Genomic DNA, 18,108 nt, shown 5'->3' with positions numbered 1-18,108 from the left:
TAGTCCCTGAATTGTAGTCATGTGACTTTTTATTCACTAAGGAGTCAATCATGGCTTCATGGTTGTGCAAAAAATCACAGAATTTTTTGTTTTTTACAGAATCTTGTTTCTGCAAATGGTTCATTTTTGGCGAATTTTTAAATAGAATAAAGTGATTTTAATAAAATATGATTTTAAGCTTAGATTTGGTATATTTTCTAGACTGAACTTTATGTCGCAGGTGCACTTAATGGCTTATTTCGAGGTTGAAAATTCACAATTTTTTCTGCTTTGACAGTTTCTAGCTCTGATAAACGGTGTGATTTTAGTGATTTTTTTTTTTAAAGAAATGATGCTGCTGTTGAGTTGTTGATATTGAAGCTCTTCGGTGCATCTACCAGTCTGGATTCCAGTTATGATACATTCATCATGGTGGAAAAAACATCTTTAATTCATTCATAGTCAACAAAAATTGCACAAATAAAGAGACAATGACACGAGAATGAGAAGTTTGTTTGTTGTTTTCCGTGGGTTTCATTTATTAGTCCATTAATGAAAACCTTCCAGCACATGAGCTTCGCTGACTGGAGAACTGAGAGCCAAAAACAGACCAAGGGAGCCAATGAGATGTAAATTTAGTCACATATTTATTACATAAATATATAGTAAAATAGACCAGCGACAATTACCATAAAAATATCTTCCTTTAAAACCCTGACCATAAACAAAGAATTTGAAAATCACACACTGACATTTACAAACACGCTGATTGTCTGGACCTGTCGTAAGCAGCCCACCATAAAAACCTGACATCACACCACCCACTGGACTCGGCAGGGAGGAGGACGCAAAATAAAAAGGAGGCGGGAGGAGGTAAAAGGAGGGCGGTGGGCGCTCAGGGAACAGCAGGGGGTGTTGGGTGATCGCTGGAGGGGAGGACAGGTCCAGGTGAGAGGAGAGGGGTTGGGGTGTGATGGAGGTGTGGGTGGAGTGAGAGGAGATCACAGTAGATAATCGGAGGTTTTTCCTGCGCTGTCGTGTGTTGAAGTTTATTCGGTAAAAAGGACGTAACGGCGGAGCTCCACCGTACGTCCTTTTCGTTTCCGTTTGTTTTACCCCTGTGCTTCGTGAAGGGAATGAATCCTGAATATTGTTCCTTTTGCATGCCAGCGACAGTGACGTCAACTGAGAGGTAACTGAAGAAAGAGGAAAATAAAATGAAAAAAAAACAATAAAAACCTGGGTTTATTTATTTATTATTATTATTATTATTATTAATAATAGTAGACATTTTATTACGGTGCGGTCCGACGTGCACCAGACACCAGGAGGCTTTGTAGTACCGGGAAACGGTGATATATATATATATATATATATTTATATATTTATGTGTATATATAATATCCTGTGTGATGGTAGTTCTAGAAAAGTAAACTGACTTTTAAATACTTTCTGCTACTCTTTGTTTTACCCTGAAAATACACATATATGAATATCTGGCACCTGTGGATAGAGACTGAAGGAGAGATATCTACTCTTCGGACAGTGAATGGCCATGTGTATCCCTGCAAACTGAGTTTTTTATTTTCCTCCCCCGTTTTGCAGCAGACTAACCCACGCAAAAAATTTCACTGTCAAACTTTGCTGAGATCCGGACACGGCGACACGAAGAAGGACGATTCCCTCCGCCGATCGGGCATCGAGCGATAGCTTCAACCTCTCCCATCTCGTCTCCGGAGCAGTGTTGCCAAGTCTTACAATTACGCGTGGGTGGAAAAGGCCTCTAAGCTTGCTTTGTGATAAAAGGGATCTTTTAAAATGTGAAAAAATGTTGGGAAACAGAGAAAACTATTTAGCCTTAGATGGAGTTCACTGGCTGGATTCCTAAACAACCCGACTCCGAGAAGACAGGCATATTTGAATCATAACTGGCACTAAATCAACAAAACTGACTTGAATTCTAAGCAACTTTGGGCTCGTTTTTCTGTAAAATCATTAAATCATTAGAGCTGGACCTGAATATATGAATACGAATAATATCCGGATGTTGCGAACTGATCCGAATATTCTGATATTCGTCATTAATCGGGGCCGAATATCCCGAGCCAGGAAATTGCTATTTGGGCTAGCCCTAAAAATCACTTGCCAATCTCATCAGTCGCAGGTTTTTGGGCTTGTTTTCTGAAGTGTAGTCGCTTATTTGGGCTTGCTTTGCTGCCTGTATGAAGTAATCCTGATTCTATCCACAATAAAAGCGTTAGTTTGTCCCTTCCCAGGACCCGTCCACTCCTGATTCTTGGATACCGCCCCAGATCCACGCTCACAAACATTCCCAACAACGCCTGAGAGTCTGTCAGAGAGAGGCGGCGACAATAAGCGTGAAAAAGTGATGGACATATGGCAAAAAAAATATAAAGAGTGGGAGAAAGAGAGCCCATTGAAAGACTGGATCTGACCTCAGGTGGAAGAAAACTCGACGGCATTGTGTCGATTTTCTAAATGTGAGATACCTGCTTACCATGCAGATTTAATGCAGCATGCTGGCACCAAAAAGCACAAAATAAACTCTACACCCCAGTAGGTCAGCGGGTTCGACCCATAAGTTCAAATCCAGCCCTTTGCAGCAGGTCCTCTCCCCTCTTTCCTGTCTCTCACTACTGTCCTGTCAATAAAGCCAAAAAAAGCTAAAAGATAAATAAAAAAGTCCATGAGGCTGAAGCTGCGTGTCCATGAGATACATTTTTCCTGCATAGACATGCCGCTTCTGAAAATTGCACTCATGGTGGGCGGTCACTAGCGAGCCACAACATTGTTACGTGGCAGCTTTCAGCTCGACAGTCCAGTAGATGCGTCGGACCAACATGGTGGCTCGGCTGCAAACTTTCTCTTTTATTTTGAAAACACTTAAGCGAAAAGTATTTCTGAAAGCATTTGAGGTGAGAAATAAGCTGTGCAGTAGCTGAATCTGTCCTTGTTGCAGTTCATCAATGGCTAGATTAGACGTTTGAGGAAAGTTTCGCGATGTGTCAGATCTCTGCACGCCGCATTGAATTTGCATGAAGTAAAAGTCGAGTCTGCTTTATGCAAATCCCACCTCGAAACACAACGCAACCAGACCGGCATGTGAAGATCCAACTTTCATCAAACGTCTAAACTAGCCGTAGGTGAACTAAAATGAGGACAGATTCAGCTACCGCACAACTTGTTTCTCGCCTCAGATGCTTTCAGAAACACTTTTCCCTTCAGTGTTTTCGAAATTAAAAGGGAAAGTTTGCAGCCGAGCCGCCATGTTGGTTGAAGCTAAAACACTGTCATGAAACCATGTTGTGGCCCGCTGGCGATCGCCCACCATGCGTGCGATTTTCAGATGCGGTGCGTTTACAGGCAGGAAAAACCATAGACTGTATATATAGTGGACGTAGCATCTGGCTCCAGAATTGAAGCCCACCCGGAAGTGTCAAAAACTTGCAATATCCCGCTGTCCGCTAGGGTTGGCTCCAAAAAGCTTTTTCTCCATAGACCCCAATTCATTTTTGGAAAAAATAAAATTTGATAGACTGATGTTCTACAACTCAGGATTTTTTTCCCCGTTAGTTTTCATGGTCAAAATGAGAGATCAGGTGGCCGATCTTAAAATAAATCAATACTGAATTTTAAATAAATCGTTAAAGTTGGCGGAGCCAGGGGGCGTGGCTATACTTGATGGACAGCAACAGAAGCCTCTGCGGTAAAACGTGGGCGGGATAAGAGAGTCCTCAGCCAATCCTGCCCCTAGTTGCTCTCCGGTCCAGTCTGTTTGATGACGCTTTTTACGTCACTGGCTCCAAAAAATCCAAAACGGCGACCAGGAAGTAGCAAAATCCGGGCTTCATTTTCTCGGCGTTGAAACCAACGGGTGATGTCACGGTTAGTTTACGCCTGGGAAAAACGCATCTCGTGGACATGTACCTTTACAGATGTTGCTTTCACAACTACTAAACAAATAAATGAGATAAAGATAGCTTCTTGCATAGCCTGTCACACGTAAGTTATTCAAAGTTTTTATATTGATTGTGTTTACTGTCAATTTACTGCAAGCAAAAATAAATGTATAGATTCATACTGGTATCAATGGGCCTCTCATTTACCCAATGTGTTCCAGCTGGTTGCTTCTTCCTATGGCGAGTTGTAGCAACACTGCTCCAGAGATAATAGGATGTCGCCCGGCTGAGAGTTTTTCATGACACACTTGCTCACCATGCGCTCACCCCACCGACCCCGAAAAAAACACAACCTCACATTGCTCGTCTTTGGCACCTTCCGACTATCCCCGACCCCGACCGGACAGAGCCGACCCCTGAGTGTCTGCAGAACGCATCGTCTGCAGTCACAGCGAAGCGAGGAACTCTTGAGATAGAAAATATAAGAAAAGCGGTATGTGTGGTTTTTGTTTTAAATAGCTCATTTGCATGTCTGTGTAAAAGATCTACTGCTGGTTTCTGAATTATTGAAGTTATTGTTTGTGTTTCCATAGTTGCAAGTGTACTGAGTAGGCTGAACAAGGTCCTTGAGAAGAGAGAAAACAGACAAAAAACAGAAAATTTCCTTAAAAAAAACAGCAAATCAAACCCAGAGCCTCAGACTGGGAGGTTCACGATGCGTCCTGTTGGTTTGCTGAAATATCTAAACACACAAAGGCTCATAGAAGGTGTTAATGCACTGTCCAGGCAAACCAGAGACTTCTGGGTTTTCTACATAGATGCACAAAGATGGGTATTTTTTTTGTCATAAATAGGACAGCGGATAGTAAAATAGTGAATACAGACACATATAGTTCATAGACATTTAAACAACATAACCCCATCTAGGAACAGAGTCTGACATAAAAACATCTACGAGCACCGACAGCTGCATACAAGACGTAGGACTTTGTTGTGTCCGCTGTGTTTAATCTGCTTTCTAGTCATAAAAATGCTGGTCCTGCTGTTTACGGAGACCACTAGAAGAATGAAAAACCTCTCTGTGGTAGGTTTGAGTGTGTTTTTTGCGAGTTTTTAAGAACATACCATAAGCATGCTAAGCTTTCTGTACATGCAACACCGAGATCTGCTGTAAACAATGTGAGAAAAAAAACAAACTGAAAAACCACGGTAGTAGAGAAAAGGTGTTCCCAGTGGACGTGGAGCTTTAATAGAGGTGGTGATCTGCTGGTGCTCTGACAATAAAATTAAATATATTTATGTAAAATCACCAACGAATATGTGACATTTTTATTTCTAAGTGAAATTATGAGGTAAAAAAAGTAAATTTTAGAATTTTGACATGAAAAAAATCACAAGTTTGACTTAACATCTGAGATTTTTTTTTACACTTTTCTTATACTTTGTCATGTATAACATTTTCTTTTTATTTCTGGCACAAATGGGCCTCTGTACAGTGGTGCACAAAGAATCCAAATGACCCACAAACATTCACAAGTGGTGACTTAGAGAAAAAGTCAAAAGCTTGACTTAACATCTCAGAATTTTTTACGCTTTCTATACATTTTTTGTCAAAATCATCCAAAATTGTGCAAAAGTTTTGCTTTTTGCATGAAGATTACAGAATAATAGGATGAAATCTGAACTTTATGAGCCTCTTTTCATAACTCTGACATTAAAAAGCTACAAGTTTGACTCAATATATCCAAGCTTTTGTTGTATTTTTGTTTCTGGCACAAATGGGCTTCCGTACAGTGGTGCACAAAGAACCCAAGTGACCTACAAACACTCACAAGTTGTTATTTAGAGATATGACGACAAAAATATGCAAAAAGCTGCAACAAATTTGCAACATTTGCACTTTTTAAATGAAAATTGAGGTAATAAGACAAAATGTTAACCTTATGAGTATCTTTTAATAAAAAATTAAATGTTTGACTTAATATCTCCTATTTTTTTGTCTCAGATTTGTACTTTTAAGTGAAATTGAGGTAAAAAGAAATTAAATTTTATGAAAAAAGTCAAAGGTTTGACTTAACATCTCTGAATTTTTGACGCTTGCTACACAGTGGATCCCTTTATTTATTCAGGTTTTCAAAGTTAGCCGAGCAGAGAGCTTTTTTTCATGAGCCAAGATGGTTGTATGTGCTTGACAGAACAGAGGACAAGGGAGGTAGAAAAAGGGAAGGAAAAAAGACAGAAAGCACCCTTTGAGGCCGGATTTATCAAACCTGAGCAGTTCTGAAACCTTTTTTTAACCTGACAAGCATTGCATATTTTTCCTCAGACGATCCCTCCATAATAAACTTCACATAATTCATCTAATCTCTGATCTAGAACTCTGACTCCATAGACTACTCATAGATAATCTGTGTACATTCTTTGCTGTCTAGGCCACCCGTTCTTTTACTTTCTACAAAAATACCCCACATGACTATCAATCTCCTCGCAGATAGTCTGAGCAGCACGAAAACCGTTCGCCTCAACACCGCCTGTAAGAGTTCTGAGCTTTTTTTTGGGATTTGGTAAAACTAACTAATATCTAGCAGCTGGATTGTAGTGCAGAGCAGCAAGCGGAGCTTCTTTAATGTGCGACCCATTTCTGGCAGGAAAAAAATCCAAGAAGAAGAAATCATGAGACTTTAGGTGAAAATTTCATGGTTTATACATGTATTCAACTTTTTTTTCAAACTTAAAGTCAAAAATATGACAAAAAACATTAATTATGAGACTGCAGTTTAAAGTTTTGACACTAAATGCAAACACTGATTTTAAAATGATGTAAATTTACAAAGCTACAAATTTGGCTTAATATCTCCAGTTTATCGCAAATTTTTACTTTTAAGTGAAATTATGAGGTAAAAAATTCTAATTTTAAAATTTTGAAATAAAAAAGTCAAACGTTTGATTGAACATCTCAGATTTTGTTACGCTTTCCTATTTTTTGATCAAAATCAGCCAAATATGTGCAAAATTATGAGGTAACAGGATGAAATGTTTACTTTTTGAGCCTTTTTTCATTATTCTGACAAATTTGACTTTATAGCTCCACTTTTTAGTTATGTTTCTGTTATTTCTAGCATTTTCTTTTTTTCCTGGCACAAATGGGCTTCCATATTTGGTGCGAAAAACCGAAATGACCCACAACGGAGCTTCATGTGAATTCTGATAATGGACGGGCTGCAGTAACGCCTCTTTACTCAGCTATTCGGTGATTTCTACCAAACTGTGCATTAACAGTCAATTCAAAACAGTCATATTTTAGAAAAAAAAATAAAAAACAGTCTCGGTAGCGTGCATAAAGAACAGATTTGGCACTTTGATTTTGTTGTTTGGCTCACGGGTCTCGATGTTCTCCTCGGCGGGCGCTAATGTGGCCGCAGAGGGAACATCGGCTTAGATTTAGTCGTTTAATATCGCGTGTAGCGATAACCTAAAAGTCGCCCTCGGGAGTCCAACCAACTTGTTTCCCCGAGATCCAGCTCTGTGCTCCTTCATAATAAATCCTCTGAAACGCCATAGAGGAGGAGGAGGGATGCAAAAACGCAATCAATAAGGCCATCATTCGGGAAAACAATTGCGAATTGCTGCTAATTTTAGTTATTTTTTTAATTATTGCAGCTTTTATTTTGAAATAATCCCCCTCTTTCCTGCAGCGCTGGGTACATTCTTCAAAGGAAATACGAGAGGGCTCCGTTCTACAGACTTCTGTCAAACCGCGGCCTAAAAAGGTGCTTTTTTAAAAACATTTTTCTTATTTTAGGCAGGGAAAGCGAAGCAGGTCGATCAGAAAATCAGCAAACCGACACACACACGGGTGCTGACATCCACATGCACACACTTAGACACATGCACAGCCGTGGTTGGAGCCACGCCAACCTTCTGGGAACATCACAGAGCTGAACAGTAAGAACAGTGAAGTAGAAGAGGCCTGCCGGGTGGATGATGGCGGCTCGGATGGAGCCATGTGCTGCTGAATGTAACCCGTCAGCCAACTGGGTGAGGAGAGCTGCAGCCCGCGCTTTGAGGGAGAAAGTGCAAAAGACTGGATGTCGGTAAGGAAGGGCTGGATTTAGATGTGCACAATCTGGCGCATGAGAAGAAGTCCAAATGTGACCTGCTTTTGGGATCAAGCGCTCGGGCCGGATGTTAGAAATAAAATTAAGCTGACCTGAATGGAATCACAAAGAAATCAAAATATTTTTTGGTGTATTTTTTAACTGTGCAACTCATTTCTGCCAGGAAAAAAATAACTGATGCACAGCTTTCGACATAAATTCAAATTTTTAAAGTCAAAAATCTGACATAACAAACAGAAATTATGACACTAAACGCTAAATTTGGCTTTTAAAAGCCAAATTATAGAATTCTAAGGTGTGATTTGGACATATGACGAATAAAATTAATTATGATTGCCAATTAAGTGCAAAATTTTTACTTTTTAAAGTAAAAATTATGAAGTACTAAATTGAAATGTTCTAATTTTGCCATAATAAAATCATAAGTTTGGCTTAATATCTTATTTTTATGCTGTCCTGATCTCATTTTCACCTAGCATTTTCTACAACAACAATAAGTAAATTCATACAAAATTCTAAATTATGGAGGCCAAATATGTCCAAAATTTTATTTTTCAAGTGAAAATGACAAGATAATAAATTGAAATGTCAAAATTTTGACAGAAAAAAGTCAAAAGTTTGGGTTAATATCTTATCTTGATATCTATATCATGCAAAAATCTAAATTATGGCAGCCAATTATGTCAAAATGTTTGAAAATTGTGAGGAAATAACTTAAGTTTGTCATAATTTTGACATTATAAAGTTAGTATTAGTTAATATCTCAGAATTTCTTATGCTTTATTTTATTTTTGTTATCTTTTTTTTCCTGGCACAAATGGGCTTCTGTCCAATTAAACCCAAATGACCCAAAAACACCCAAAAAACCCCAACTGACAGACACTTTCCCACCTCAATACATGAAGATATTTGCTTTCATTTCGAGCTAGAAGAACGCAGCCTGATTATTCTGCCTCCAATTTGTTTTTGTTTTTTTTGTGAGCAGCCTGGTTTTCCATACACTTTTTAACCTGGACCAAAAACACTGAACAGAAAAAAAAAGAAAAAACAAAACGTACATCGGGCGATTGCAAATTGAGAAGAGGAAAAAAAGATGAGCTAACAATGGGTTTTTATCTAAGGTTCATCATCATTTATTAGAAAATGTTCTTTTTACCTGAGAGACTCCTTCAATAGCTTCCTTTACCCAGTCACAAAAAGTGGTCTGTGTTTGTGTGTGTGCATGTTGGTGTGTGTCTGTGTGTGTGTCTGGAACGAGGTATTTTCATTTCCGTTTGGTCGATGCTCTCGTTGGTGGCAACAGAAAAAAAAAAGATCTGATTAGACGACAAATACGCCACAAGGTTCACTCCCTCTTATTGCACTTGATTGAAAAAATAATTGTAAACTTTAGAATTAAAATGGCTTTGCCTAGGGGCCTGAGCTGTTTATTTTTGGGTTAAACTAATTTAAAAAAGACATTAAATGGTGCAAAAGGCATTTGGCATGGGTGCGATTTACATATTCATAAATATTTTTATCTCATTACAATTAAATCTGCCAAAGATTTTTGGGGTTGGGGCCGTTCAAAGTGCTTTCTAGTTAAGTGCTCTATGCAGAATTGAAGGTCAGCAGGTTCTAGATGCTCGTTTTTACCTGCTTTCTTCTTTTACCATTCTAGGAATGGATTAAAGTAAACTCATGAACAGGAACCTCTTCAAAATCTAATTTTACACTGACTTGGCCGCAGGGGGGAAAAAGGCTTCGGGGGTTGAATTTTAAGGGTTTTTGTCTGGATTTTTGGGTCCACCGAACGACGAGAGCACTGAAGGAAACGCCCGCCGACGTCCAAACGACACACACACACACACACACACTCACGTAATGCACGCACCACTTTTCTGAGCAGTTTACAAAAAACAGCACATCTCGTAGAATCCTTGTTCTCCACAACATCCCCAGTAAAAGCCCTCCTACTTCCTCTTATGGACCCAGACGCCGTCGTGGAGGTTCGCCGGACTTTGAACCGCTCCAAGTCCGGCAAACCTCCAGGAGAGCCCGGTTCCCACACACAGTAGCAAGGGGTCTTCGGGTCATGCAAAGAACCTCTGGAAACTCAAGCCGGGCTGAATTAGATTTTTCACCAGCGAGAAACGGAGCCACTTGTTGTTACAGCGAGCCCCGTCTTCTTTTTGTTATCATTTTGGAGGGATTTTTAGTTGTTTTCGTGTTTTTAAGGAGGGAAATTGCATAGACATCTTGCTACTTGCATGTCGTCTTTAAAGAAAACTCTCCATTTGGCATAAGGGGGGGACCAAACACAACCATAAAAAAACAAACAAAAAAAAAGGACATTCCAGACAAATATCCACCCTTGTCCAATGTGTCAACATGTGAGAATAAAACCAGGATCTGTGCAGCTCCGCAGAGAAACCGGACTCGGAAAGCTCGTTTTTGCTGTCTGGAAACAAGTTAAAACCTCATTTGCGCTTCATTTCAGATGTTTTTTGGCTCAGATTCGATCCCGTAAAAGCTGAATTTGAAGCATTACTTGAATCAATCTTGCCAGATATCGAAGCGCTATAAATAAATCTTGAAGATGCATATGCAATACAGGAGGTCCTCGGTTTACGACGTCCTCGATTTACGGCGCTTTGCCGTTACATCAGAACTGATTACGGGATGGTCCACGGTTTAACATACGGCATTTTGTCGTTACATCAGAACTGGTCCAGTGGAACTAGTTGACGAGTGAAGCGGATGAATACGTCATCACGCAGCGCTATAACATGGCTTTGTTTTCATTTGCCCCCACTTTGGATTGTGCTACTTTCGCTAACTTCATTATGGCTTCCAAGTGTACATCAGACTCTTCTGATGCTTCGCAGAAAAGAAAGCCATCTCCATGGAAACTGGTGACACTGGATGTAATAGAACACTTGGAACATCGGCCGGTTGCTTGGACTGAGTCCCGTGACTGTCTCGATGATCATTGGTGATAAAAAGCGGACACTTAAACATGTGAAAGGATCCGAAATCGTGGTCTCATTATTGAGATGGAAAGATTATTACTGCTTTGGCTGGAAGACCAACAGCGGCGGCGTATCCCGGTGAGTCTTATGGTGATGCACAACGGCTTTGCTTACATTTTCACCTGTATTTTCCTACCGAGTTGTGTTTCAGTGTAAGCTCATGACTGTTTGTCGTTACTGTAGTTGTACAAATATGTAAACTGATATTGTGATGCATGTAATGGGTTTGTTTATGTTTTCACTGGAGTTCCGACTTAATACTACTACAGACTGTGTGATTTTCAGCCGTCCCAGACCAAAGATAACAATAATGAGAGAATTGTGGCGATATCTTTGGTCTTGGCTCTAAATCAGTGGTCCTACGCCACACTGTAAGACAGGTTCAAGGACGGCTGTTGTCATGGCGACCAAAGGCAAGCTGCCATAAAATTCTAACCCAAATACACGATTTGTGGCGCCAATGGCGAAATGCATCAAAACAAGTATGTGGGATTTGAACAAAGAAGACAGCCTAGTAGAGTTGTGGCAGCAGAAGCCTCATGTTTTTGGGATTTCTCTCCAAATACTTAAAGGTCACCAGGGCGAGGGCTCTGTTTATGTTTGGCTAGTTTCCTTGTGATTGTCGGAGCTCAGTTTATGCTTCGGTTGTTTAGTTTTCATGGATGGATGGCGCACGTTCATGATGTTTTATTCTTGTGCGTTCACGTCGACTCACGTACGTCGTAGGCTGCGATTCAGCTGCATTTTTATCGGGCAATCTGCACAGAGCCAACTTAACGTCGTGCCCAAAGATCATTAGATTCGTGTCGTACAGCGAAGCAAGCTGTGAACTTACACGATCGTTAAAATTTCACCGTGTGTAGAGGCCTTTACGGCGAAAATCGACCTCGGAATGGAACTCCAATGTAAGTCAAGGACCTCCTGTATTAATCCCAGAAATACCTACAGAAGTAGCTCCTAAAAGCGACAAAACTAGATGGTTTTCCAGACAACATCCGACATTTCGAGGCAGGTTTCCGCGGAGCTCCTGTGAGGTCATGGACAGCTTTTCCGTCCGTTCTGAGAACTTAAACGATGTGTAGCAGCCAGGTTAGCTGGCATTCGCGCCAAAATAATAAACCTGCTTTATGTTCTATTCTCCCACTTTCTAACTCCAATAAACCATCTATCTCTTTGCAAACAAGAGGAGGCACAGGGTTCATGATAAACGTCACGGGGCACTTTTTGAGTATGGATCTGCATGCACATGTGAGAGGGTGCACACGTAGAAAATGTAACAAGCATTACACATTTCTTTGCTCATTATTATTATTATTATAGTTTTTTTTCTTTTTGTTTTAGTTCCACTTAAATGACGGTGGGATGGAGCGGTTAAATTTTAAAAAAGTTTTTACAATGAGTGTTCTATGCTTACTTTTTATCTTGTATTTACATCCTTGGTTATGGCCAAAATAAAAACAAAAAAAAATGAAATGAAAATAAAAGAACAGAAACAAAAAGGACATACAAAATACATAACATAGTATTGCACCTTGCAGACGGGGCAACATACATATATATATAGATATATATATATTTCTCAGTTTTGTTGGTTGTTTTTCTTTTTAATTCTTCTTGTAACGTCTATGTGAGACCACTATCCTTTCTGCTGGTGTGTGGAAGTTTAGGTTGTGGGTGCCGGGCTCAGGTCCAGCCGCCCTCCTGTCAGCTACATTCAGTTCCATAAGACACTCAGCCATTACAGAAAGTCCAAATCCCTCAGTCTCTGGGCCGTTCACATTTTTAAGCTTTACTTTCTGCGGAAACTGTGCCGCAAACGAAATCGCTAACGATAAAAAAGGAGCGCCAAAGCTTGAGGGAAGAGTCCTTTTGTAACTTCCACTGATGCGTACACACAAGCACATATTATCTTTAGCATGTACATTTTGTTTTTAAATCTATATATGTATCTATGAACTTTCACATGTGCCTGCAAAATATGACTCCTCCCAAGTTCCTTTGAGTTTTGTGTTGTGTGAGGTATGACAAGATTGTTTGTGTTTTTTTTTTGCTTTTTTCAGTTTATGTTGCATTATTTTTTCTCTATTTGTGTTTTTTTCTTCCAAAGTTGTATTTCCATAAAAAAAGAAAACAAAATATAAAAAAAGAAAATTCCTGTTTTTTTTTTTTTTGTAGTTTTTTCAAATTTTTTTTTTTCCATTGTTGGTTGTAAATTCCTCCTGATAAAAGGGGACGGACAACTGGACAGACACACAGACAAACAGATCAGTTGGCTTATAAAGACAAAAAACTATAGATGTGAAAAAAGAAGTGAAATATTTTCTATGTTACACTGCACGCATGGTCAAAAAGTGACTACAGCTGTATTTTTTTATCTCTTTTACACAGAGCAGTTTTAAGCGTCAAAAAACAAAACAAAAAAACAAACAGAAATATAAGAAAAAAAATTATAAAATGAAAGCAAATCTCCGATAATTTTTGTTCAGGAGTCCTTTTTTTTTTAAAGTCATCTCTTTTTCATTTTTGTCTTATGGATTTAAAATCATTTCATATATTTTTTCTTTTACTCTAAATCAGAAGGTAAAGCAGCATTTTAACCCCTACGGTCACACACACATACCCGCTCAGCTCACGACAACAAAGGACATCGAATATATTTTGCTTTTTCAGTTTCTTTTTGCACAAAGACGCGGCGTCTCTGCGGCGATCCAACATCGGAGGTTTTATCCTTTTTTTTGGAGGGAGCTGAAGGGGAGAGGAGGACGTTTTTGGGGGGGTTTATTAGCTGGCATGGGAGTCGGAGAGGACGTTCATGTGCAGCTGAGATTTTTTCCCAAGACTTCCTCCTATTTGTTGTCTCTACAACCGGCCACATCAGCCCCCCGTCTCTCGCCCATGTCGAGGACGCCGGCGAGGGGTTTTCCTCAAGCGGCTTCTTTATTTCCTCTCCTCACATTCTCGAGTTCCTGCTGCTGCTTCACATTCAATCAGTGGCGCCGGTCTTTTAAAAAAAAGAAAGATAAAAGGGCAGTTATGGCCAGCCTCGTCTCACAAGGGACAGGCCTCGATCCTTGTTTGGTGTCTGGGCCGGGCTTGGAGGTTTCGCTCAAGGGAAGGGAAGGGGAATGGGGGAAACGATGGGGGTAAAAAGGGAGTTAAGTGCTATGCAGCCCTCTGGAAACCCTTCCGGAAGATTTTTGCTTCTCTCTCCACCCTTTTAGTGGGCCGGTCGGTGTAATACTGACAACAGGACGGGTTTGGGACCAAGTCCACTGCAACACGCCGGCCTCTGTTACACAGAGCTGTATCACTGGGTTGGATTGAATCTAGAACTTGATGAAAGGGGGAAAGACTGCTGCAGTAGTGCAAAAAACTCCCGCCAGCCTGGCTGAACGGGCGTCTCTGATCTATCGTTGGTGGTGGTGGATCAGTCTGAGCTCGGCTCCAGGAAATAAAAAGGGCAAAGTCACGGGGCTGGAGATGTCTGGAGATGTGCTTGAGGAAGGGGATTCTTCTTTCTTTCTGCTGTTCCTCTGGTTCCTGGTCGACTGCTCAGCAAAACAGCCTCCGATTCCTTTCTTTGTCTTCGCGTTGGTGAACCCAGCTAGCTTTGGCTTGGCCCCAGAAAAGGAATGAACAGAGCGGGCTTCTGAGTAAATCCAATGCAACATTCACTGATGATATCTGCTCTGAAACGTCACCGTCGTGAGCGGCCAAAAGAATCGAGGACATTCCATGTTTTCATCCGTGCAGGAGCTTATTTCCAATAAGAACGTTATCGCTTTGCAAAAAACAAAAAACAGGAAAAACTGCCCCTTCCATTGATGCGATTCATCGGGTGAGGCGACCGTTGGGTTTTGACTGCGTGTTTTTCGATCCTCTCGCTGTTTTTCGGGTGTCAGCTGGGCTGCACACCCACTCCGTCCTTCGTCTGTTTTTACAGAAACACGTAAATCCAAATTTTTTTATTTTTTTAAAAAAAAAAGACGACAATTGGTCCCTTATAACAAAAAAAAAAAGAAAAAGCCGGATGTGATGGGTACCACGGCTCCCGGGGGAGGTGGTCGGCCCTCCTGTCTTCAGTGGTATTTCATTTGAACCAAGTGATAGCACTGAGGGTGTGTGTGTAATCTGAGAGTGTTTTTTCTTTAACTTTATCCTCGACTACAGGTGTAAAAACTGTGTTAATCGTGCGCCAACTTGGATGGTGTATGTCTGTGTGTAGGCTGTGGGCAGCTGCCCTGTGTCCACAGAGGTGAGGTAGTGCCCGACACCACGGGGGCAGTATTGCTGCCCCAGCCTTGGGGTGTGTCCGCTTTGAGGTAAATGGTAGCCTTCTTGGCATTAGCCTGCTCTCAGTGACGCCCATGGTCAAAAAAAAGGCAGATGTGTATGGAAGCCTGGAGGGGCCACACTGAGCCGAGTCCGTGAGGAGGAGGGACTCGGTACGAACCCTGCAGGTTAGGGCTGCATTCCAGCGCCGCGTACTGTACAGCGCGTACAGTAAAATGAGGCATTCACGTTACTCTGAGGTGATGTTGTGTGTTTTCATGTTAATATGTGTCACAAATAGAGACAGAGTGTGTGTGTGTGTGTGTGTTTGTCAGATGAGCGTCACCGTCCTGCCGCTGGTTGCTGCTATTCAGAACCGAATCTACAGTCCAGCATTTACATCCCGCTAGCTCTGCTTTCTGTTAGTCGCCATTTCCAAGACCTACAGGCAACAACGAGGCGAGTCTGCTCATGTGTTTCTGTGTGTATATGTGTGTGTTTGTCACAGGAGCCGGTCCAGTGACAACATGAAGGTAGATATGGAGCCACGGTCTGCACGGTTTTCAAAGGTAGACAACGCAATTTCATAAAACTGGAGTAGCCTTGTATAAATATAGCACCGGTTTCACTGCGAACGGCTCAGATTGAGTAATTGATAACTAGCTCTGCTTCACTTCCGGCCAGGACGCTCCAGAGCAAAGCGGAAAACATCTGCGGTAAAATTTCAGTGTGCAGCCTTTTACCGAGGGACAAACTATCGTCCGTGTGTTTTCTGAATTTCTGCCTTAACACTTATTCAGAAATAATACTGAGAGGTGCTTCCGGCCGCGACGCCAGAGAGACGAGGGCTTCAAAATAAACCTGCGACCGCTACAGAAGAACCAAGAAGGGGGGAAATGAACCCCTGCAAAGAGCGCTGCTCTGAAGAACTGAGGTGGAACAGGCTTGTTGTGTGTTTGTGTGCGCGTGCTTGTGTTTGTGTCTTGGCAAATGGCTACAACTCTTAGTAGATAAGACATCGTGCTCAGACAGAAGGGCCCCCACACCAATTTGAAAACGGGTAAGCATGAGGAGGAGGAGAAGGAGGTGGAGGAGAAGGTGAACGAAATCCTGTTTGCTCCTGTTGCTGGTGTGTTGTTGCTGTTTCGCTTATTTCCAGTTTCAGACCACATACTGTGAATGTGACGTCCCTCCATCATCCTCTGGCCGGACGGTAAAACGTCGGCGGGAAAACCCATCTCCCGTTTTGTGTGTTGCTGTTTTTTTTTGTCGTTTATTTGCCCCCCAAACTTCCTCTTCCCTTTGTGGCGTCTCACACCTCCTGGTCCTCGAAAACCTCCAGGAAGAGCGGGGGGAAGAGTTCGTTGGGACACTCGACCTTCATGTGGAGGAAGCGGCTGGCGTGGCACGCCCCGATCATCCGCAGGTCCGTCACCTTCATCAGGAGCTTCGGCCAGAAGTGGGGAATGTTGTGCTTGCGGTAGTTGATGTAGTGCTCGAACGCCAGCAGGTAGGTCTCCTGGCACTTCTCAATCTTGTCCATGCAGGTGAGGCCCGATCGGTCTGTGGGCGAGGAGACAGAGGGAAGAGTGAGATGAAGAGGAGCAAAAAAGAAACGGGCAAAGAAACATTTGAAAATGCATTTTGAAGGAAAAGTTAACAGAAACCTTAAGCTTAGTTATGGTACAATCGTCATGCGTTTGTCCGTCTGTGCGTTCATTACAACAGTTAAGAAAGATGCCTGTAAAAGCAACTTAAAGAGCCCATATTATGCACATTTCCAGATTCAGAATTTTATTTCTAAGGTCTACTAGAACATGTTTACAAGCTTTTAAGTTAATAAAACACATTATTTTTCTGTTACTGTAAAATATTGCACCATTTTTCTCATGTTTTGTCTGAAACTCGTTGCTTAATCTACTGTCTCTTTAAGCTCCGCCTCCTGAAACGCCCAGTCTGCTCCGACTCGTTTATCTGGACCAACAAAAGCCAGGTAACACTGCTGAGAAGCAGATCCAGTGAGGAAATAATAGTCGGACAGCTGGGGAGCTGCTTCCTCTATTTGCAAGGGAAGGTTTTATGCAAAAGTGTTACGTGATGATGTCATTACGTAAAATAAGAAAAACCAAGACGTAAAACGAGGTCTTTCAGGAGCACTTTTTAAGTTTGCAGACTTTTTACACAAAAGCAGCTAAATAACACTAAAGGAACCTCAAAAAGCAGAATATGTGCTCTTTAACATTTGGTAATTTGTGGACACTCTGACCAAGATTACTTTGACGTCCTCTACAGTTTTGAATCCTATTATTTTACAGGTCCTCGATCCAAGAAAGTTCTGGGTTCTTCTAGAACATATTTATATGCTTTAATGTTCAAAAATCACATATTTTTTTCTCATACTTCACATTACTGTAGCATTTTTCTCATTGTCTGGTGTAAAACGCTTCGTATTAGCTACTGTCTCTTTAAGTGATGCCTCCTAAAAGGCCCAATCTGCTCCGATTGGTCAGGGGGACCAACAAAAGCCAGGTAACGTTGTTAGGAAGCAGATCAGGTGAGGAAATAATAGTCAGACAATTGGGCAGCTGGTGCTTCTTTTTCGAGGACCAAACTAGCTGCTAGGTAGGTGTTATGCAAATGTGTGACACGATGATGTCACTAAGTAACAGAAGAAAAGCCTGGACTTGAAACGAGGTGTTTCAGGCAGGTAAGGAGCACTGTTGTAAGTTTTCACGCTTTTTACATGCACACAGAAGCAGCTACATAACACTGAAGGAACCTCAAAAAAAACAGAATAAGGGCTCTTTA

The 18,108-nt window shown here is 41.3% G+C and overlaps 1 protein-coding gene across 2 annotated transcripts in view; it reads right to left on the bottom strand.

Annotated features, from left to right (window-relative positions):
- Window positions 1-609: 609 nt before the first annotated feature.
- LOC110968146 (thyroid hormone receptor alpha-B) overlaps window positions 610-18,108 on the bottom strand; it is a 233,498-nt gene continuing 215,999 nt past the window's right edge. For both annotated transcript variants that reach the window (XM_051939776.1, XM_051939777.1), the window contains one exon: window positions 610-16,863. In XM_051939776.1, coding sequence (XP_051795736.1) covers window positions 16,613-16,863 — 251 coding nt within the window. In that variant the 3' untranslated portion in view covers window positions 610-16,612. The remainder of the gene's footprint in view (window positions 16,864-18,108) is intronic.

The sequence above is a fragment of the Acanthochromis polyacanthus genome, chromosome 19 (genome assembly GCF_021347895.1).
Source record: "Acanthochromis polyacanthus isolate Apoly-LR-REF ecotype Palm Island chromosome 19, KAUST_Apoly_ChrSc, whole genome shotgun sequence".
In the NCBI taxonomy this organism is placed as follows: Eukaryota; Metazoa; Chordata; class Actinopteri; family Pomacentridae; genus Acanthochromis; species Acanthochromis polyacanthus.
This window is presented reverse-complemented; position numbering and strand designations above follow the sequence as displayed.